Below are 20,805 nucleotides of genomic sequence, written 5' to 3'. Positions count from 1 at the left end.
ATCTTCTATCGAGACAAGACTGCTTATGATGAGATGTACTGGTCAACTATTGTGAAGGGACGATTAGAGAGACCATTTCATGTATATACCTTGCATAGCTATTTGGAGAACCGTATAAGACATCATATTGTTGAGAGCCTTTCCGTCTGAAACCAGGCATGACCTTTCATCAACAGTTCGTAACACCCCATGCAAAAACAGCTTGACCAAACTTATGATCCCAATTCTCCTTGGAGTGTCCAATCTCCTGCTCAGCGGCACACGGCGCAGCAGCATACAGCCTCAGAACACAGTTGGACTTCTTGGTGTTACCCCATACCATCTATTCCAACAACAGTAAGTAACAAATATTTGATAAGCCATGAAAAGCAAGTTGACCTACATGATCGCCTGGAACACATGCTGGGATCGAAGTGCAGCCCTTGTTCTTGGATCCAGAATAGGACCCTTCGAAGTCAGAGCCTCTTGGACAGTCGAACTGCATGGTCCACGCATTGGCAGATGCAGCAAGCGCTAAGACACTAAGGGTGAACTTCATTTTCGCGCAGTGGTGGATTGGCTTTTTTACAGTTACAAGGTTAATGATATAATATTTATTTTCCATAAAACCATGCTCAGTACTTATAGAGCCAAGTGGTGTATTCTTCATGCCGTCTTATGAGAATTTTGGCCCCCACCTTGGACTGTTAATAGCTCCAAGTGCGGTGCTATTTCTGTGCCTCCCTTTATGCGCGATGTTACACATCTCTCGATTTCGCTGGTGGTTCAGAGACCCCTAATCCTAGTAACTGGCTGACCGACTGGTGGAAGAGCTGTTACCCCGCCTTGGGTCTAGACTGCGGCTGAAGTTGTTGGTCCCCAATCAGACATGCAGCTGCTGACGCGCTTCCTTTTCTCACCAAGCTTCAGTTTCACCTTTTTAGATTCGATCCAACTAAAGCACATCTCGAAGATCACTGCCGTAACGCCATAGCCTCCGAGATTGAATCGTGATTTGACCGGCTATCTCGATTGCTATCATGTCGTCTGACGCGCCGCAGTACCAACACTTCATCCCGCAGTTCATCCTAAAGAACTTCGACCACCCTTTCAGCTGTCCCAAAGCCCCCGCGAATGGCTCAAAATGCAAAAAGCACCATCACGAAAAAGGAAAATACCCCGGCGACCGGGTCGTGAGCTGCTTGGAACTTTTGCCAGAGGGCTACAAGATTGAGGAGCGTTCTGTTCGACGAGTATGTGGCCTGAATGACATGTACACCGACCAATCAACAGACGCAACATTCCCTCGTGAGCTAGAGGCCAAGTTTGGCAAGCTTGAGGGTGAGACGAGTCTCGTGATTCGCAAGATAATTGGTGCTCACCAACGCGGAAAGGCAAATGTCACAATTACTAGGACTCAGCAAACAATGCTACGCAAGTTTGTTTATCTACTAAATCAGCGAGGCTCAGGCTTCTTCAAGACATACAACTGCGACAGCATTGATGAGTACAAGAAGAATGACCGGGATCTTCTGAAAGAGTTTATGGACCGAAATGGAATTCAACGACCATTAGATGTTTGGTTACAAGGCTTGAGTTCTATCATTGATCTCGATATGAGTGTGACAGCAAATTGGCAACAAACTCTCAAATCGGCTGTCTACTATAGCCTTTATTGCCATTTCGTGGAGCACATCAACGCATTTTGGATGTCTTTCTGCACCCCTTCCAGCGAGGATCAGGATTTCATTCTCTCTGACACGGGAAGCCATGTATACGAAGGGCCAACCATCGACTTTCAGGACAAAACAACAGGAGAATTTCTACGCATAGGACCCCGCTTTCACCTCTTTGCACCTATCTCACCTCGATTGATGATCGTCTTGAGAAGTAAACATCTCCCAGAGCCACATGAGGATAACAATCCTGAGATAAAGGCTGGGCGTCAGCTTTACCGACAGATTGAGATCGACTCGATCTATGGTCCAGGAACAAAGTCTATACTGGAAGATCTACCAGTTCACAAGGCTATCAACAGCTATTCTACCTTGGTCAATGGAATCTTGAGAAAACGACCAGGCTGGGATGGACAGCTTCGTCAGACTGATACCTTCTCATTCCCATTCTTCAAAATCTCCACGCGACACGCGCATATCATTAACGGTCTTCTGCTAGACCATGCCTTCCACGGTTTGACGGTTATCTTTAACAAAAAGACCGCCTTCTTGGATCTCCTTGAATGGTTCTTGACAGAACCTTGTGAGGTTGGCAAAAGACTAGGCGGGGAACACCACGCAGACCAGATGAGGTATCTTGCGCGACTGACCGCCTTGATGCATGCCGAAGGCCGGAACATCTCACTTTGCATCACAAATAGCCCAGTCAGCAACAATCTTAACATCGAGAGGTATAAAAACCAGAATAATGCTGCCGCACGGTGGCTTGAGAGCCTTGAGAAGAAAGATGTCAATGAAGGAGCTGCCAAACAGAAACAACGACATGGTCCTGTTACCGAGGTCGATGCGGTGGTGCGACATACTTCGATGGGTCTCCAAGATCAGCCCAAGCCAAAGAATGAGACGAGCACTATCGAGGAACAGTCAACTTACCATGATCCGACGCTGGAACACGAAGAAGAATTGAGCCAGGCTGAACTCACATCCCCCGATGCTTCCGAATACTCGAATCAATTCGAGTCAGCAAATTCTCGGAGGGCTCATGAACAACTGGTAATGGGGGTAGGGATCATAATCTTTCTCACAGCGGGGCCTTTTATTATTGTGTTTCTGGCGAAGTGTTCAAATCGGCTTTTGCTGGCCTGTTTTGGAATCAGTTTATCTGAGATTCCGGGATTTACTGCTGGCTTCATGTTGTATATACTTGGGTGGCTAGTTTGGATTTTGGGAGTCTTGCTTAAGATTTGTTGGTATCTGGTCTCCCACGCACCCAGGTAGAAATCAGGAAGAAACAAAGTGTTGGATTTTCTGTGTATAAAACAGATGAATATGTGCTGTACAGGACGCTTCGGATCAGAGTACATAAATCCATGGAAATAAATTGTGATCTGTAAGAAATAGAAGCAGCAGAGTGAAAGATCACGTACTTCTTTTCCCAGTTCTTGAGTCAGTTCTTTGAGTTGTGATGTGACCCAATCAATTTACGTTGGTAGTCAGCCTTAATAAGTTCTCAAGCAACCGAAGTCGGAAGTGCACGCAACGACATACCTTTAATAGCATGTGAGCTCCATCCATGTCTTGATTCCCCCGAGTTCATATCCTGCTTGATCGTTTGATTGGTCCTCTCGGCTACGGCATCGTTTAGTGCACCATCTTCATCTCCACCAGCTGAAAAGATGGGAAACAACTCGCGCTAAGATTGATCCTCCCGCCCTCCACTTCACGCCGAGGTTCATCTCAGCTTCAACATATGACGTCTCAAGAATCTCGCGAGAGGAGAGAGAACAACAGAATAACAAAAAGTAAGAAAATAGTAAACCGGACCGGTAGTAGAATGAATGCCCGGAACGGTTTATCTGGTCGTTAATTGAAGATGCCTCCCAACGACATTTAGACTAGTCTCACCAATAGAGTTTCACGCTTCTCCATACACACGTCATAGTCAAGTCTTACTCAGAACCAAGTTCCAACCTCTAGCTCCGGCCTCATCGGCTGAAATTATCTCTCATTTCCTCCAAACACCTCAATTGCTACTAAGATCTTCCAATTGAGGTGATGAGCAATGCCTTCCTCCGACGAAGCGTCAGCTCACCAAAATGAAGCCCCTACGGCATCACCAAAGCGAAAACTCCCACCATGGCTAGACCACTTCAACGCCCACGACATGAAGATCTTTCTTCGCTGCTGGATCGCAATATGGGTCATGATGCTCCTCATCTTCATCCACCCCAGCCTCGTCGAAATCGGCCAAGCGACATTCCTCGGTGCAATTCTCCTCTTTGCAGTTCCCCCAGCTAGTATCTTGTTCATCTATCTCCTCGCTGCGTTTTCGCTGCTGTTGGGAATGTGTCTTGCTTGGTGCTGGGGTCTTTTGACGATGAAGGCGGCGCTTGCGACACGCTCTGATGTTGAGACGCAGGCTAAGCTTGGGGCGCTGCAGCAGCAGGTTGGGGAGATTGTGAAGACGACGGGACAGACGCCGGCGTGGGAGGCGCAGATTTTGATTCATGAGGGGTTTATGCTTGATGCTAGAGTCACGGCTGTGTATTTCAGTATGGGCTGTTTGTTTATCTACGTCTTGGCTCGACTGCGATGCGCGAATCCGAAGCTTGTCCTCATGCAGATATTTGGAACGATCGTTACCGATATTTTTATCCTTTTTGGCCCGACACTGCCATCATTTCAAGGCGACCTCGCCGCCATTCTCGTCAAGCCTGGGGCCATTGGTATCGGTCTGGGCTTGGCATGTTGCCTGCTTCTCTTCCCCCAGTCAACATCGTACATGGTTCTCGGTCAGATTGAGAAGCTAGTCCGCATGTCCAATTCTGCTCTATCAGCGACCAAGAGGCGATTTGCTGACGAGGCCATCCCGCTTGCTGAGCTTCAAGGGAGCAGGGCTGGTATGATCGCTGTCTTTAAAGCCGGACAGCCAGCCCTCGCGTTTCTGCCGATCGACTTTTCGCGTGGTCGATGGAACGCAGATGATGTCAAGGGTTTGCACCAGCGAGCGCGCAAAGTCATGTTTTCGAGTCTGTATCTTCTGGATTTCCAAATTGCACAAGTTCGAGGGAAGCAGAAGGAAGAAGAACATATCAAAGCTCAGGAAGATGGACGAATCGGACCTGTGACGGATAAAGAGAAGTACGAGATTGGTCAACATCATCGACATGAAAATGCTACGATTTTGAGTGCTTTCCAAAGACCAGAGGGTTCTAAGATACGCTCTAGAACGAGGAATACGCTTCGGAATACGACATCAGACTTACTGGAAATCGGGCCGCAAGCTATTAATCTTGCGGCTGATTATATCCATGCTGTTAATTCCTGTCGGTGGATGGGAAAGCCTTCGCCTGTGCAGTGGGAGGAGCTGAACGGAAGGCTTCACGATACTTTAGCAAGGTCACGGCAAGCAAGAGAGGCATGCGTCATCAACACAACAAAGGGCGTTCTCGAGGCCCACGCAGAATTGTTCGACGAAAATGGCCGCCTAAAACCAGTGGAGGGGTCCGATCGACCATTCCTGCCAAGCATGGTGATTGCTATGGTCATCGAGGAACGAATTTTGAACATGGCTATTGCAACAGAGAAGCTACTAGAGTACATACTCCACCTCTCAGAAGTGCGAACCAGCCATCGCATTTGGGTTCCTTCACGGCTACAATATGCTTTAGCTTGGATATTCCACGGACAAATAACCTTTCCAGGTTATGATATCTCAACAGAGGAAGATCCTGACCAAATGATGGATGGCGAAAGTTTCGATGAACAAACAAAGGAAACCAAGCGAAGACTAGATATCAGCCGCGGATACAAAGGCTCTTCTGCGCAGAGAAGCAAGATTGGTCGAGTTTTCATCGCGACGTACAATTGGCTCGTCAATCCGTCGGGTATGTATGCCCTAAGAATGGTTGTTGTTACCATTGCTACGTCAATACCTGCTGTGCTTCCTAGTACAGCTGGTTTCTTCTACCGAGAGAAGGGTATCTGGGCTGTTATTAGTGCTCAGACTGTTCTACTTGTGTATCTGGCCGACTTTACATTTTCGCTCATCGCGCGTACGATTGGAACCATTGTTGGAGGCGTCATAGGCATGGTGGCTTGGTATATCGGCGCTGGAAGTGGTGTTGGCAATCCATACGGCATGGCAGCTTCAACGGGCGTTATGATCATTCCCATGCTATGGTGGCGTCTCTATCTTCCCCCATCATTCGCATTTGCTACAATCATGGGTGGAGCTACCTTCTGCCTCGTCCTCGGCTTCAGCTGGGATCATGACCATATCGTCCAGTACGGTCTTCCGGGTAAAGGCTACGAAGCATTCTGGAAGCGAGTCGTCACAGTTCTAATCGGTTTCGTCGCTGCGTTTGTCGTGCAATTATTCCCAAGTCCACCATCTGGGACAACGCACGTCTGCAAGATTCTTGCAAACTCAGTGCGAAGTCTCTCAGATCACTACGCCCTTCTGATTTCTCACTGGGGTCGGACGGATAGAAATCAAGGGCTGGGTGCAGTAGCGGAGCATATCTCGATTGAAGTTGCAGAGATATTACTCTCCGTGAGTCCGTCCATCGCGTTACTGAAAGGCGAATTGAGCTTTGGGCCCTTTGATCAAAAGGTTCTTGCACAGACGAAGGAACAGCTGCAGTACATGAACCAAGCACTCGGCGGTCTTCTCAACCTCGCATCTACCCTACCAAAAGAGATGCAGGACCGTCTTATTCGCGTTGCCAACATCCTGGATGAGCGATCTATTGGAGATGTCATGGCGGTTCTTGGAATCATTGAGCAAGCTCTACGGACAGGCTCGCCTCTACCCGAACGATTACCCGCACCACTTGTCCGACGCGCCATCGATTCATTCTACACTTCAAAAAACGAAGTCCTTTTAACAACAACCTTAATCGCAGATGAAGACCACCGAAGATACTGCGTCGCCGTAACGCTATATCTCAAATTTCTAGGGAGCATCGATGATTTGCTCATTGTCCTCAAGACAGCGCTAGGAGAGAGGCACATTATTTATCAGTGGGACGATGTCAAGGATATCGCGTGACCAATAACACAGTTGTGAGACCGAGCTTCAGGTGCATGGACCACAATTAGCCGTTTGATCAGTTATCGTATGAACTGAAATGCAGTCGTGATTTCAGCCTCAAGGTCGTTGGCCAATTGTTATCGAGGCGTGCCGAGCTCCAGCTCCTTCAGGTTAAAATCTCACAAGCGAAGTCGGTTGGTGGCGCATTGGGCTCCACTACGGTGGTGAGACTATCGATGTGTTAGGCATTGGGCCAAGACAAGTAGAGTGACTAAGATGCTGTCAGCAATTGTGCTGCGTTCTATGTCACTCTACCTTAATCTCGAGAATTGATATCGTACGCCAAGATCATGTTACGAAGAGCTGCACGACGACAGGCAACCAGAAGACCCGTGATAGTATTTTAATTCACAAGTTGTTCTTTGCATTCTCCAAATTTGACATTCTTCATTCTTCATTAACGGTAAAATGGCCGCTATTGATACCCTACCAGTTGAACTTGTTGCAAATATCGCGAACTATCTGTCACCTCAAGATGTCAAAAGCGTGAGCTGCGCCAGCTGGTTCATGCGCCATGCTGTTCTTGGACTCCTCTTCCGAACTCTCGTTATTCCATGCCCGCTGGCATCTACGCAAGCTCTAGAAGAGCTCATTCACAAGTATCAAGACTTTATCTCTATAGTTCACTTGCACGTGTCCTTTCAACCCAACAAGATGGACGAGCCCCACGACGGTCCTATGCCCGGCGTATGGGGGGCGGCCCCAACAGATACACTGCAAAAAGTCACGCGAGGCGACATCCTTAGTAATGTCCGTTCTTTAGTCCTCGAGTTCAACGGAGCAACATTTGGACGTGGTGGCTGGTGGGGTGAAAACGCATCCTGGGCAATTGCAAATATGCCCGGCAACATCTGTGACAACGAGGAGGAATGGGATGAGACACTGCAGCAAGAACAAGAGATTATATGGCGTGCGCAATATAACGAAGTCATGCGAGCCATATCGGTAAACCAAAACATCACGAACCTCAGGATAAGAAACCTCATTGCCAAGAACGCGTCCGCATGGGAAACACCAGAATGGGCGTCTTTCTTGGGAAGGCTGCAGGTGCTGGATATTGGTATCTTTGGCGGTGATGACGGCGATTGCTTGCACACAAAGCCCGGATTCATAGAATTCATCGAGAACTTTCTGCCGTACTACGTTATGAGGCATGCGCGGAACGTCAAGCATCTGACCCTCGAAGCCACTCCGGACAGTCTGTTTGGAGGGGCATCAGCCAACTACTGCATCCCTCTACCCTTGAAGGAAGACCACTTCCTCTTCCTCCATTCACTCACGCTTAAAAATGTCATGATCGGATCTGACCTGGTAGATTTTCTCAAGAGTCGAGTCGATTGCTTTGAAGAGCTTGAGTTACACGACTGCATGTGCGATGGGCCTGAGCCGGAATACGGACCTGGGTGGAACTTAGAACCCATGACTTGGGCTAATCTTTGGAAGTCCATGAGGGAGAGCGATATGCGGCTCTTTAAGGTATCTGTCGTGCAGAACAAAACACCTCCGCTTCTATGGCAGGAGGGTGAGAGCGAGGATGATGCGAATGAGGATTCTATCGCGGCGGCGAGGATTCGAAGGATGCTGGAGGAGGATAGAAGCTTGGTGGTGTGGAGATATGTTAGGGTTGATTATAAGTATGGTTGGATTGTGGAACTGTCTGATGATAATGTTAAGTATTTTGAAGAGGGTGAGGATCAACGGGAATATGTGAGGCTTTTGAAGGTGTTGGAGCAGAGGAATAAGCAGCGAGGGTAATGGAACAAAGCGGTAAAAAGCCAGTCGGCGGGGGGCTTGTTTGATTGGGTATTACGGATTGACATGCTATGGCAAGCAACTACAGATTCATGTAATGAATAATCGTGCTGGCTTGCGTTAAATGTCTTCTTCGCCATGACTCCATTCCCAACCTTTGCTCAATTCTAAGGAGCAAGCTGGGTTAGGCTTGCTTGATAAACCCAGAAATCTCTGCTAAAAGACAGAATCTAAAGGTTCTCATTTAAAAAGGAACATACGTACAATCCTATTGAGAGAACCAGATAATCCATTCAGGCAAAAATTAAACAAGTGATAACTCATTGAGGGAATCAGCAAAAGAATAGGGTCTGGCCGGGGATTGAACCCGGGACCTCTCGCAAGCTGAGCTGTAGGGTTTTCCCTAAGCGAGAATCATACCACTAGACCACCAGACCAGTCAAGTTCGATAAAAGTGTGTTTCAAAATTTAGTTTATTATCCAAACTCAGTCTCACTTGGTTAATTGTTCCTGGATGTGCCTGAAGCTGAAGCTCGGATGTGCTGTTTAATTTGGGCTCCAATCATCTCCGGGTATCAAATCTTGTCTTATCTAAACGCAGTTCATTTCTCGCGCCTAGATAAGCTTGTCGCGCCATCTCGTTGCCGAAATTCTTTTTATGCTCGGAATCCTCAGCATGATTCTTTGTTCCCTGGTTTCTCAAATATCGTTATCAGATTACAACGAACTCGTCGGATCGTTCCGCAACTTTGTCTCCCCAAGAAATGCCTGTGATGGGGTCAAAAGTTCATCAACAGCTATCGGTGCAAGTCCATTGGGTTCAGCGTTCAGACACCAAACTCTGTTCCTATCGATAGTGAAACACCCACCATTTCATGCTGCCCTACGGGGCTTCATCCCCGGCGTTGATCAAATCTGGGTCATTTAATTGGTCAACTTCAGTGAATGCCCTGTAAAACTCGCTACGGGGAGCCTAACTCTATCGAGGTTAATCCACTGAAGGATTGGATTTCTGCCTGGCTAGTTCCCCTTTGCTATTCCCATTCTGTTCCCTCTCCTTTCCCAATTTCCCGCTGACATTTTCCCTTCTTCAACATCTCACGTTCATTCATTCGCTCATTTTCAGCCATAAAAATACGTTCACTTCATACACTCGCTATCAATATTCAACATGTCTTCTGCTCTCGTCACCTCTCTCCCCATCTTCGCCGATGCCGGCTCGTCCCAGACTCTCGTTGCTGAAGTCCTTGGTGCAGATGCGGATCATACAACATACGTTCTGAACTGCCCCTACGTTGACCCCGAGAGCGAAGAGGCCCATACCATGGACTGCGGCGTATACAACAACACTTACATCATCGGACCGTACATGAGCAAGACTCTCCCTCCCGGCGCTGCTAGCACAGGCGACTTTGATCTCTTCGTCACCATGCCCGGCGACGCAGAAGATGACTGGAAGTTCTCCATCCACTGCGAGATGTCGCGCACCGTCGCTACGAAGTGCACCACTATCAATATCGGCGGCAACGACGATGGGCATCCTACCGCTACTCTGACCAACACTGATGATCTGGAGGAATACGGGTTTAGAACATTCGATTATGGTGCTGTTTCTATCACTGCCGGCCAGGAACTGCTTGACGCTAAACACGCGAGCGCCACTGCGACTGCTAGCGACGCCACCAAGACCAAGGCTTCGGGAAGCGATGCAAGTGGATCTGAGACTTCTGGTGTAGCAACACCCACTAACACATCTGGTGCTTCGTCGTCCTTCACGCGTGCGTTTGGTGTTCTGTCTCTGGCTGGTGTCGCTGCCGCCCTCGTCATGTGAGGTTCCGGCTCGGAATAACTCTGTCTTTGCACAGTTTTTATCTAATCATCAGTAATGAGGGCTTGGGATTGGGGACAATGGGTGTCGTAATGCACAGGATTGAACCTCATATTTTAGACTTTATAGTCATGTGACATAAACGAGTCAACTTCTTGCCTCACACAGATATGCTTCAAGTCTCCTGTTTTAAGTTTGGAACGCCATCGGATTGTGAGTTTCCCAGGCAACCACAGACATATGAACCACAGCCCGAATTGTACTGTACGCTGAGCCCTTACATCATAAGCCAGTCCAGCTTCAAAGTGATTACGGAGTGCCTGAACAAAAGGCGTCTCGAACATTCGCTTGATGGGAAACCCTAAGTGTAACCATACTTCCTAGTGTGAGTCATGCAGAGCAGCTCAGGGGCGTAGACGTGGGATTTGAGGCTCAACCATGACACGGAGCGTGTAAAGCTCAGAAGCGAGTGCGATTGAGCATAATGGAAGGGCAATGAGCCTCGGAGTGTCTGGTCCCTCCTTTTGGGTTGGTGCTAAGAAATGCAAAGTTTTGGTGTGATGGAACAGGGCAGCACCTTCCTCGAGCCCTCTTTCGACTGATCACAGCAAATATATCTATTGTTCCACTAAGGGTTCAGGTTTGAGGGCCTCTGACACTGGGAATCTCTGGCAATTGAAAAAACATGGTATAGATGTCAACAATCGTTAGTGATCATGGGAGAAAGCCAGGATAGCTTCCAGGATATCTGTACAAGTAGAGCATGATTGTTGCCTCGGGAGCCAATGCTTTCATGATATAGCTTCATCATAAATGGTTTGCATGAGATCTTTACCGTCGTCAATATTCTGAGGATGGGGTAGATCTTGATTGAAAAAAAAGATCACGTCAGTAACTACATCCCTCGATATTCTGTGCCTTACCGAGTAACCACCGCACTTGAATCCGAGAAGAGAATGCCCCAAGCATCATGACTAGGCATTCTAAGCTTGTCAATTGTGGCCAGAGGTAAACCTTCACCAGTTTCTCTCCGCGCCTTTTTCGAAGATTCTGGACATTCGACACTGTGCTCGCCACCGTGAGAACCAATGGCACGAGACGGAGGAAAGGTATGACCTCACCGAAGCTGTATCTAATCTCACGGAAGAGTCATTACAAGCCTTTTCACGGATCCTGCTACTAATTTGAACTTAGGATCAACTGGTGCCAATTTTAAATCCTGGCATGGTTCCCTAAGGTACTCAGGAACGTCGCCCAGAACCAGGCTTCCCACCACCATGGGCGAGGAGGTCTACATATGTACTGAACGCAGCTGGATATCTCAATTCAGAATGATCATATTACTTGTAGGATCCAAACGATTCCCATGATAGAGGAAATTATCGTGCCAGTGGACTTATCAAATAAGGGGAGATCTGGGCAAGGACGAAGCAGCACAGAATTACGCACATTCACTGACGAGTCTTGTGAGGTTCCTTCGCACTGCACTTACCCCTTCGGCCATACTGATCAATATGCTTTCAATAATGTCTCTATTTTGAGTGCTCAGTACACTGTACATCCGCTCACGACGAATCAACGTAGTCCTTCTAAGTGCACAACTCGTGACTCTCGGTACTGCTACTCATCCATCAAAGCCACAAACCAGACGAAAGACAGGACGGCCAGGAGCATCCAGGCCTTCATTCACCGAGCCAAGCCGCCGATTAACAAGCTTTCATTCTGCAATTTTTTAGATCTTATCTCTTCACTTTTGAGTTCTCTTTGCCTCTATATAATCCCAGAATTTCTTCCCTGTCCTCCTCTTCTCATTTTTCTCACTTAACCACATTCGACAAAAAAGTCCAACTTTCGACAACTCACACTTGACAGGTAAGAAACACCAAAAGACCTTCCCCTTCCACCCTAACATTCTCTACTCAGTATTTCGCCAGTTACAATGAGAACCAACGAGCGAGGTGAAAAGATTGCCTGTGCCAAGTGCCGCGTGGGGCACCGAACAGGCACATGCGTTGACAAGACGGGCCACCAAGGTAAGCACAGGCCCTCCCTTACGCACAAACGGGCCATGGCTAACAGACTTTATAGATGCCGTGCGGGTGGTTAAGCCTCGTGGTCGTCCAATCGGGGCCAAGACGGACCCGGTCAGGGCAGCTCAGAACCGGGACAAGAGGAGATCCCCGACGAAAGTGGAGCTGGGGAAACAAGGTGCAGCCGATCTTCAACCCCATGGGCACACCTCTTGTCCTAAATGCGGCGCAGCCACTGGTCCTGTGCAGGGTAGGTTTGCTGCTGGGTACCAGCAGCTCCCTGTCGCCGGGTACCAGAACCCACGGAGCTTTGTGAACCCCCCTGCTCTTGTCCCTTCTCCTGCCCAGGCTTCTGGTTCCCTTCCTGATCCCCTTTATGCTGGCTTACCTGCGCCTGTCCGGCATCCCTTGGGGCAGCCAGCCCATCCTGGCATGCGTTTTGGTCCTGCCCCTGTTCGTCCCGCCGTCCCTGCTCCCAATTTTGCCTCCTCTGCCACAGTTTCCCAACCTGTCGTGGCCAACCAGTTCGGTACTATGCCACAGAACGTTCTGGTCAACAGCTCGTTCATGTCGTTTCCTCAAGTTGACATGGCGGCCCAGGTTCCGCAAGGAGGCAACATGACGATCCCAAACCCCCCGGGAGATCTCATGGGAGCTGGGAATATTGCCCCTCCTGTGCCCTCTGTTGACTCTGCCCCCTTTGTCCCAACCCCCAGCCTCTCTTCCTCCAACGAAGAGGCTCCGGGGGCTGTTCCTTGGGACGAGGGGCTCTCCCCCGAGCAGCCTGTTCAGCCTACTCCAGAGGCCAACAGTGATGCCCAGTCTCCCGACCCTCCGAGTTCCTCTAAGCCGTTTAGCTATCTTGATCACATGCTACCGGATGGCTCTTTCCCTGAGGAGCACGCGGCACTAGGGACTCTGGCTGATCAGGGGGCATCAGCGTTATCTGGCCAAGATCCTTTGGTTGATGTCAGCCTCCCAGAAGCCAACCCCTTTATGGGTGCAGACCTGTATGACCCTGAAGAAGAGTCTGATTGTCCTGTACAAGCGTCTGGTGACTTCCCCCAGTTTTCCTTTACCTTGACGTGAGGCTTAGGAGAACCAGGGCTTGCGGCAATATGGCTCGCAGACATACTTTCTAAGTTGCTTCACGCAGAGGGGCAGTTGCAGGGCAGTGGGATGCCAGATCAAGTCAGCCTACTCGTCCTTTCATGAAATCATGAGGCGAAAGCTCATGAAAGGATGGACTATTGGGAAGGGGGCCAAGTGCAGGCCAAGTGGGAAGTAGGAGGATCACACGGAAGATGTAACGGTGGACTTCACATATGCCATCTCTGGCCAGTCCAAAACGTGGCCCGGCGACACAGTTCTCTCTGCCGGAATAAGCNNCAACTGCAAATAACACTTCTAGACTATTGGCATGATTACGGAAGTAACCCAGCAGAGCCACTGGTGGCTACGAATGGGGGTTATCGAGAAAGTCGGGGACGAAGCAGAAAAAAACCGTCAAGTTCACTTCTAGGTTCTCTCTGCTGGAATAAGCTCTCAGCCACAAGTCTCAACTGCAAATAACACTTCTAGCCTACAACTTATACATCGATACCACGATGACTGACCAATGGCTACAGCATAAAGCTGACTTCAACTTGGACGAAAGGCACAAGCTGACAACAAGATCATCCCTCCACAAGCATATTCTACTATCTATGTAGTATCCCCGATCTAACTTCATGGCAGAGAGAGCGAGGACAGATTATCATATTTATTTACTTTGCATGGCGTCACGGATGGAAAGATACCCCTCGAAGAAGTCGGACTTCATCGAGTTGTTTTGAGCAGGAAAAGCGGATAACTGCATTTTGGAAGTAGCACAAATCGTTTAATTGTTATTGGTTAACATTGTCACGATTATATATGAAACTTTCAAACAATCACCGTTCTAAAGTTAGACTCGAATGCTCAGCCTCTCATTCGTCCACCTCTGCATTCACGCTTCTGCCTGAACTCTGAATCACCAGGCATCCATCAATTTGCTCCAACCCACGTGACGCACGCCACAGCCGCTATTGCAGCCAATGCACCCAGGACCAACATCTGAAGCCCTTCGATGATCCACGAATGCACTGACGCGTCTCCCGTTTGGAGGATGTAGCTTTTCCCAGCTCCAAAGGCGAACAATACCAAGAGACAGAGACATGAACTCCATTGAAGACCGAGGCCTACTGTGCTGGTGAAGAAGTATGGAAATAAAGGAATGATGCCGCCGATGGTGTAGCCTAGTGATATCGAGAGGCCAGAAATAATTGGCGCTTGAGGTGTTGTTTGCGAGGGCGATATGTCGTCTCTTAACGTGTTTAAGCGTGATACCACGCGTTGGAGATCTGATGGCTCTTGTTGAATCGTGTTGAGGATCGTCGTGACTGTTGAACTCGGTAGGTCCAAAGGCTCGAGATGTTGTCGCACCAGCTCCTCCGCTTGCATCTGCATCTTCTCGGATTGTTCAACCATGTAGTCGCTTTCGCTGTTCCTCTCACAACTCTCTCTCGAGTCCTCCAAGTCTTTCGACTTGGGCTCGCAAGGTGCACATTCGTCTCGTGCTGCGAGGTATCCTCCAATTCCCATGCTAATACTGCCCGCGCATAGCTCTGCTAATCCGCCAGTGATGACGGTATCCGTCTTTCCAAGCGAGCTCAGCCCAGCCGTCAGGGCAAAAGGTACTGTAAGTCCATCTGAGAAACCGAGCGTAAAATCGGACAAAAAGCGCTTGAATGCTGGACTCTGTGATGACTTCATTTTAAACGACACTGCTAATCTCCAAACCTCAAGTTCGTAGACAAAGATGTAAGAAGGAAGAAAGTCTCAAAGACGCAGTGACACAAGTCCTTCACACCTCCCACGTGCCTTCCTATTCCATCCCATGATGCATCTCATCGGTGACAAGACAGGATAGCTCACGGCATGATATTGCCGACCGCAGCGCAAAACAGTCCCGCAAGCGAAGTGATCTACATCGCACATGGTGCAACGCCGCGATCTTACAGGTCGGCCACGCGCTAGCGACCGCTGACCAAAGTGCGCTATTTGATTCGTCTGCCCCTGGGAGATGGTGTCCTAGTGCAAAAGATCCCTGAAAGACGAAAGGCTAATGGATGAATCGTTCGGCCCGTTGACTTGGCGATCTGGCATGTGCTTGGCAGTTGAACCACGAATAATGAAACGTTTAAAAATGTGTATTAAGGACTTAGAAGTTAAGGTTGAGTGCAATTGGCTGTTTATTCTATCTAGACTGATATCGTAGAATTGATGCTATTTACATTTTCCGATTACACCGAGTATCTATACAGCAATCTAGGTAGACTTGGCAGGCTCATAACCCTTAGGAGGGTTAAGTCCATCATTTACCTCAATAGTATCCTTGTAGTAAGTAGGATTCTTGCTCTTCTTCCACTCCTCACGAATAGGCTCAAAGATCTTTCGTCCAGAGAAACTATGCTCAAGATCCAAGTTGGGCGCAACATACTCCTTGTTTCCACCGTTGGTGTTGAAGGGACCAGCATACGAGGCGTTCCAGAAGTAGCTGTCCAGCTTGTGAGACTTCCACTTTCGGATCTTGTCACCTGTCTTTTGCGCAACAACCTTGAATACGTTGGCGCCCACGTCCCAACGGCCGAGGGTGTCGAGACCCCAGTTTGCGGAGACGGTGGCGATCTCGGAGTAGTGGTTGTAGAAGCTGTTGTCGCTGGTTCCGACGAGATGCTTGGGGACTGCGTCGCCGAGAAGGATGCCGAGAATGTGGTTTTGACGAGCGTAGGTCTCGTTCTCATCCCAAGTAACGAGAACAAGAGTGTTTTGCATAAAGTTCTTGTCCTTGAGAAGAGGCTCAAGGAAAGTACGTGCCCACTGACCAGCCACAGTAACGGAAGTGTCGTGGCCATCAGAAGTCATGTTGGGAGTGATGAACATCCACTGAGGAAGCTTGTTCTCCTTGAGATCCTTGTGGAAAACAGACTTCTCAGTGTCGACGAGCGAGAGGTTCTTAATCTGAGAAAGGCGCTGCTCAGACGTAGCGATGCTGTCGTGGAGAACAGCGGGGTTGTGCTTGCGAACGTAGTCATTCTTGCCGTTCTGGTGGTTCACCCACGAGAAGCCCTCGAAGCCAGAGTAGGGCATGTCCTCTTGGTACAGACCCCAGGAGATGCCGCGGTGCTCGAGGAGATCAATGACAGTAGAGACGTTGCGCGGGTTGCGGTTGAAGTCGTCGTTCTGCATGCCAAAGTAATCACCTGCAATGGCGGCCATGTAGTTTGGCTCAGAGGGATGGGTCACTCCGAAGTAGTTCTCGAGAGTGATTCCCTTCTTGCGGAGCCAGGTGAAGTTGGCTATTCCCGTCAGTTTTCATCTTTGATCAATTGAGGAGGGGAAACTTACGGTCACCGAAAGCCTTCTCATAGTTCTCATTCTCAAAGTAAATAATGGCAATGCGATCAAAGGCCTTGCCCTTCACATGGGAAGTAGGACTGCTAGTCTTGGCAGTTGCAGCAGCAGCGGCGACTTCAGCGGTGCCGGTGGCAGTGTAGCTGGTCTCCCAGCCAGTCTGATGCTTGTGCTGCTTATGCTCCTTGGGAGGCTCATAAGAGTGACCAAGGGCCAGGCCAGCAACGGCCAAGAGGGTAGCAGTTTGGAAGAGCATAACGATTGACAAACTTGAACTTGAACTTGAACTTGAACTTGAGCTAAAGATCGACGCTCAATTGGCAGCAGCGTTATTGGGTTTCATATAGGGACGCAGATCAAACTGCACGGATACCGTGCCGTGCGTTTCTCCACCGTCGGTCAACGCAACGTCGTTGGTGTAAATCATATTGAACTTTTGTAATATGTCCTCGGGGGAATGTAACGCCAATGGACTGCATAGGCAGGGCACGTGTGAGTGTCTTTGGGGCGTTGGAAGGGTCCTGCTCGCGTGCCGACTTTTCCGGTTCCTCGGGTTTAACGTCACGCTAAGAAGATCCCTGTTGTGGTGGGGTGGAGTATGCATTGAGGGTTCATCTTGGACTTGAGGTTTGTTCTTTTGAACGAACGACATGACAACGTGGGCTTTTTTTGTATTTTTTTGAGTGTGAGGAAATATGGATGAGATCAAGACGCGTTGGGTGAAGGAGGATGAGAGACATGGTGAGGGGACGTGGTTTCTTGGTGATGAGGCTGCTTTGAAGTCAGAGCAAGCGGTCGAGAAGGCATCATCGAGGACAAAAACATCAAAAAGCAAGGGCTTGACGATATTCATCGCGGTCGCTGGTCTCATTTCAATTCTGCTCTTGGCTGCAGTCACTCTCAACCTCCAGGTCAAACACTCAACACACAAAGAAACGCATCCAAAGCCCCCTCAACCAAGCAAGCCCGCTCCAACGCCAGAGACAATCAAACACCAAGAATCCATCCCCTCAACACCTCAACTCCGCGACACAAAAGAATACATCCTCTCTCCATCATGGGACTTCGACTCCCCTCCAACAACAAGGGAATATTTCTGGACCATCAACGACGCCGTCCTCAATCCCGATGGCGTCTTCAGACCAATGATCCTCATCAACAATCAATATCCCGGTCCTCTCGTTGAATGCAACGACGGCGATACTATCATCGTCCACGTCGAAAACAAAGCTGCCAATGCGACGGCTATTCATTTCCATGGCATGTTTCAGAACGGCACGAATAATATGGATGGAACAGTTGGCATTACTCAGTGCGCCATCGCGCCAAACTCAAATTTTACTTATAAATTTGATGTCATGGGCCAGCATGGAACATATTGGTATCATGCGCATCATAGCGCACAAGCGTCTGATGGATTGCTTGGGCCTATGGTTGTTCACTCCAAGAAGGAAAAGGACCTGCAGAAGATGGATTATGCGACTGATAGAGTTGTGATGGTTCAGGATCATTATCATAACTTGACTTCGGAGCTTTTGATGGAGTATCTTGCGCCAGATCAGGAGAATAACGAGCCGGTACCTGATAATGGTCTTATCAACGGGCGGAATGTTCGCGATTGTGCGGACTTTGAGGGTTGGGCGTGTAATACTACGGACCTTGCGATCCCGACGATTGATCTTGAAGCTGGGAAGCGTCACAGACTGCGCATCATCAACGTCGGCGCCTTTGCAGAGTTCCAGATCCAATTCGACGAGCATTCGTTCTACGTCACTGAAGTCGATGGTACAGATGTTCATCCCGAACCAATCCATCGAGTAAACGTCCTTCCAGCACAACGGTATAGCGTTGTCCTTGAGACGAATGTCACAACAGCTTCGACGTTCTGGATGAGGGCTAGGATGGTGACGCACTGCTTTAAGAACAAGAATGAACGTCTTCAGTCTGAAACAAGGGCTATCATTCGATATACCGACAAGGATGATAAGATAGCTTTTGAGGAGCCAAAGAGCAAGGAATGGCCTGATGCGATTGAAGTCATCTGTCGCGATCTGAACACCACCGCCCTTCGACCTGTTGAAGTTGTATCACCTCCTCCAGCAGATGAAGTCATCGTTCTTCGCGCAAACTTTGAGATAGGAGACTGGCGCTTGGCAAGGGGTTTCTTCAATGAATCGACTTGGCATGCTAACGCAACGCATCCGTCTTTACATCGGTTCCTCGACAGTGGCTTACAGAGCACGTCTGTCAAGAACCCAATCACCATCAATGAGAAGGTCTTTGAACGCCAAAAAGAATTTGTGCTAGAAACAAGCGGTATTCGAACAATAGACATATCCATCAACAACTTCGACGACGGCGCTCATCCCTTCCATCTCCACGGCCATAAATTCTTCGTCCTCCTCCAAGGCCGCGACGGCTATCCCCCCAGCGCAGCAGATCTCCCAAAATACCTAGAATCACACGGCCTTTTGGAAAATCCACTAAGGAGAGATACACTTACTGTCGAGGGGTATGCCTGGGCGGTCATTCGTGTTGTGCTGGATAATTCGGGTTTATGGGCATTTCATTGTCATAATACGTGGCATGCTGAGTCTGGAATGCTGATGCAGATGTTGGTGAGGCCGGAGGTCATGAAGGATTGGAAGGTTGGTGATGAGGAGAGGGGATTGTGTGGTAGGGAGGGTGTAATGAAGGGGATGAGGCCGGATGATAGTATTTGGTTTGGACAGTTTAGGTGAGAGGATGAGGGGTTAGATTTTGGGGATATGGCGTTTTTGGTCTTAGTATTTTTAATTGGATGAAGTTTCTTTATGGAAGTCGAGTCGCTTTTGACAACGAAGCCAAGCGACTGATAACACTACACTTTGAGTGACAAGGTGAGAAGATAAGACAATGTGAATATGGAAGGGTTCGGCTGTCTCTCTTCTGACAATATTCATTCAGTTTGAGAGACTGGAAGCCGGTTTTTCTGAGACCTAAGCTTCTTTTCGGCGTGGTAGATACTGAACTACGCAACATTAACAGGCCATTATTTAGAGTTCTATCGCTAGCTGCGGATAAGAGAGCTCTGAACGTGGCGTTTAAGAAGCTTCATTTGTGGATCACCTGGTGATACCCTGAATGTAATCTAATCATTGCCTTCTTTTAATGCATGCTTGTAGGATGGGAGCTGCTTTTTAAGACCATCAGGTTGAGGGATACTGAATGTGTTGTCTCAAATTGTACCTTAACAACTCATTTGCAATGGAGTATGTAGAGGGCGAAACAGTCAAGTCCTACTCCACGGTAACAAATACATCTCAAATTATGATAATCAAAATAATCATCAACTTCGTTCGACCCCGCAATGGGCATCCTGGCTTTGATCGAGAGTGAAGGTTGACAGTAACGCCGTCTTCACGATCTTGCACTCCAAGCCATCGCAGAAGCTAAGATTGCAACAATTGCGAACCTACAATTAATATCGACTGCGACGATATCTCTTCAATTAACCTTTTTGAAATGTGTTATTAAAAATTAATCCTTCAATGGCGGATCCGTGGGCCTTGTCTCCGAAGAGCCGAGCATCGCTCCAATCTCAAAACAGCCTCGGAGGACCAACCTCCGATCGCCACACAATGCCACGATCCGACCCCAGAAACACGGTTCAAGTCTCCTTACATTACCAGGCTGGTAGATACCACTTTTGAAATTGATCATGTGCCCGTGATGTCCATAGCGCGGAGTCACGTCTTCCGTGGTCAGTTACGGATCGGTCTAGTAACGATTCCCAGACGGAGAAGCCTTCCGGATACTCAAGATGATTGTTGAATGGACTGCCCAAGGCTTGGCGGATGAAAACTCCGGAGTGTTTTACGGGTCACGGGCCGGTAGTTGGCTTTTTTCGGGATGATTGACATTTTGTTCATCTTAGTGACACCAGTTATGGTTCGACGGATGTCGAGCAACTGATTCCGACATCGTCGAAAGATATACTCCCGATATGGCTTAGATCCCATTTCCTACCCC

At 48.7% G+C, this 20,805-nt stretch overlaps 9 protein-coding genes across 9 annotated transcripts; 6 read left to right on the top strand and 3 right to left on the bottom strand.

Moving 5' to 3' along the window:
- Nucleotides 1–169: 169 nt before the first annotated feature.
- Nucleotides 170–538, bottom strand: FTJAE_8024 (uncharacterized protein; the record flags this gene model as incomplete). Its single annotated transcript, XM_037354798.1, has 2 exons — nt 170–322; nt 383–538. The coding sequence occupies 2 exons, from the start codon at nt 536–538 to the stop codon at nt 170–172; spliced, it is 309 nt and encodes a 102-aa protein (XP_037204964.1).
- Nucleotides 539–1,019: 481 nt separating this feature from the next.
- FTJAE_8023 (uncharacterized protein) lies at nt 1,020–3,021 on the top strand (the record flags this gene model as incomplete). The annotated part of the gene is made up of 2 exons (XM_037354797.1): nt 1,020–2,708; nt 2,998–3,021. The coding sequence occupies 2 exons, from the start codon at nt 1,020–1,022 to the stop codon at nt 3,019–3,021; spliced, it is 1,713 nt and encodes a 570-aa protein (XP_037204963.1).
- A 696-nt stretch (nt 3,022–3,717) lies between these two features.
- FTJAE_8022 (uncharacterized protein) lies at nt 3,718–6,708 on the top strand (the record flags this gene model as incomplete). The annotated part of the gene is made up of 1 exon (XM_037354796.1): nt 3,718–6,708. The coding sequence occupies one exon, from the start codon at nt 3,718–3,720 to the stop codon at nt 6,706–6,708; it is 2,991 nt and encodes a 996-aa protein (XP_037204962.1).
- Nucleotides 6,709–7,158: 450 nt separating this feature from the next.
- On the top strand, nt 7,159–8,505 carry FTJAE_8021 (uncharacterized protein; the record flags this gene model as incomplete). The annotated part of the gene is made up of 1 exon (XM_037354795.1): nt 7,159–8,505. The coding sequence occupies one exon, from the start codon at nt 7,159–7,161 to the stop codon at nt 8,503–8,505; it is 1,347 nt and encodes a 448-aa protein (XP_037204961.1).
- A 1,168-nt stretch (nt 8,506–9,673) lies between these two features.
- On the top strand, nt 9,674–10,333 carry FTJAE_8020 (uncharacterized protein; the record flags this gene model as incomplete). The annotated part of the gene is made up of 1 exon (XM_037354794.1): nt 9,674–10,333. The coding sequence occupies one exon, from the start codon at nt 9,674–9,676 to the stop codon at nt 10,331–10,333; it is 660 nt and encodes a 219-aa protein (XP_037204960.1).
- A 1,936-nt stretch (nt 10,334–12,269) lies between these two features.
- On the top strand, nt 12,270–13,449 carry FTJAE_8019 (uncharacterized protein; the record flags this gene model as incomplete). The annotated part of the gene is made up of 2 exons (XM_037354792.1): nt 12,270–12,363; nt 12,419–13,449. 2 exons carry the CDS (start codon nt 12,270–12,272, stop codon nt 13,447–13,449), a joined length of 1,125 nt encoding a protein of 374 aa, XP_037204959.1.
- Nucleotides 13,450–14,385: 936 nt separating this feature from the next.
- FTJAE_8018 (vacuolar iron transport) lies at nt 14,386–15,153 on the bottom strand (the record flags this gene model as incomplete). Its single annotated transcript, XM_037354791.1, has 1 exon — nt 14,386–15,153. One exon carries the CDS (start codon nt 15,151–15,153, stop codon nt 14,386–14,388), a length of 768 nt encoding a protein of 255 aa, XP_037204958.1.
- Nucleotides 15,154–15,708: 555 nt separating this feature from the next.
- On the bottom strand, nt 15,709–17,050 carry FTJAE_8017 (acid phosphatase; the record flags this gene model as incomplete). Its single annotated transcript, XM_037354790.1, has 2 exons — nt 15,709–16,739; nt 16,789–17,050. The coding sequence occupies 2 exons, from the start codon at nt 17,048–17,050 to the stop codon at nt 15,709–15,711; spliced, it is 1,293 nt and encodes a 430-aa protein (XP_037204957.1).
- A 439-nt stretch (nt 17,051–17,489) lies between these two features.
- On the top strand, nt 17,490–19,535 carry FTJAE_8016 (laccase precursor; the record flags this gene model as incomplete). Its single annotated transcript, XM_037354789.1, has 1 exon — nt 17,490–19,535. One exon carries the CDS (start codon nt 17,490–17,492, stop codon nt 19,533–19,535), a length of 2,046 nt encoding a protein of 681 aa, XP_037204956.1.
- Nucleotides 19,536–20,805: the final 1,270 nt, after the last annotated feature.

Source organism: Fusarium tjaetaba (assembly GCF_013396195.1).
Source record: "Fusarium tjaetaba strain NRRL 66243 chromosome Unknown NRRL66243_c0000165, whole genome shotgun sequence".
NCBI lineage: Eukaryota > Fungi > Ascomycota > Sordariomycetes > Hypocreales > Nectriaceae > Fusarium > Fusarium tjaetaba.
Note: the sequence above shows the minus strand (reverse complement) of the source record. Positions and strands in the feature narration are given on the sequence as shown.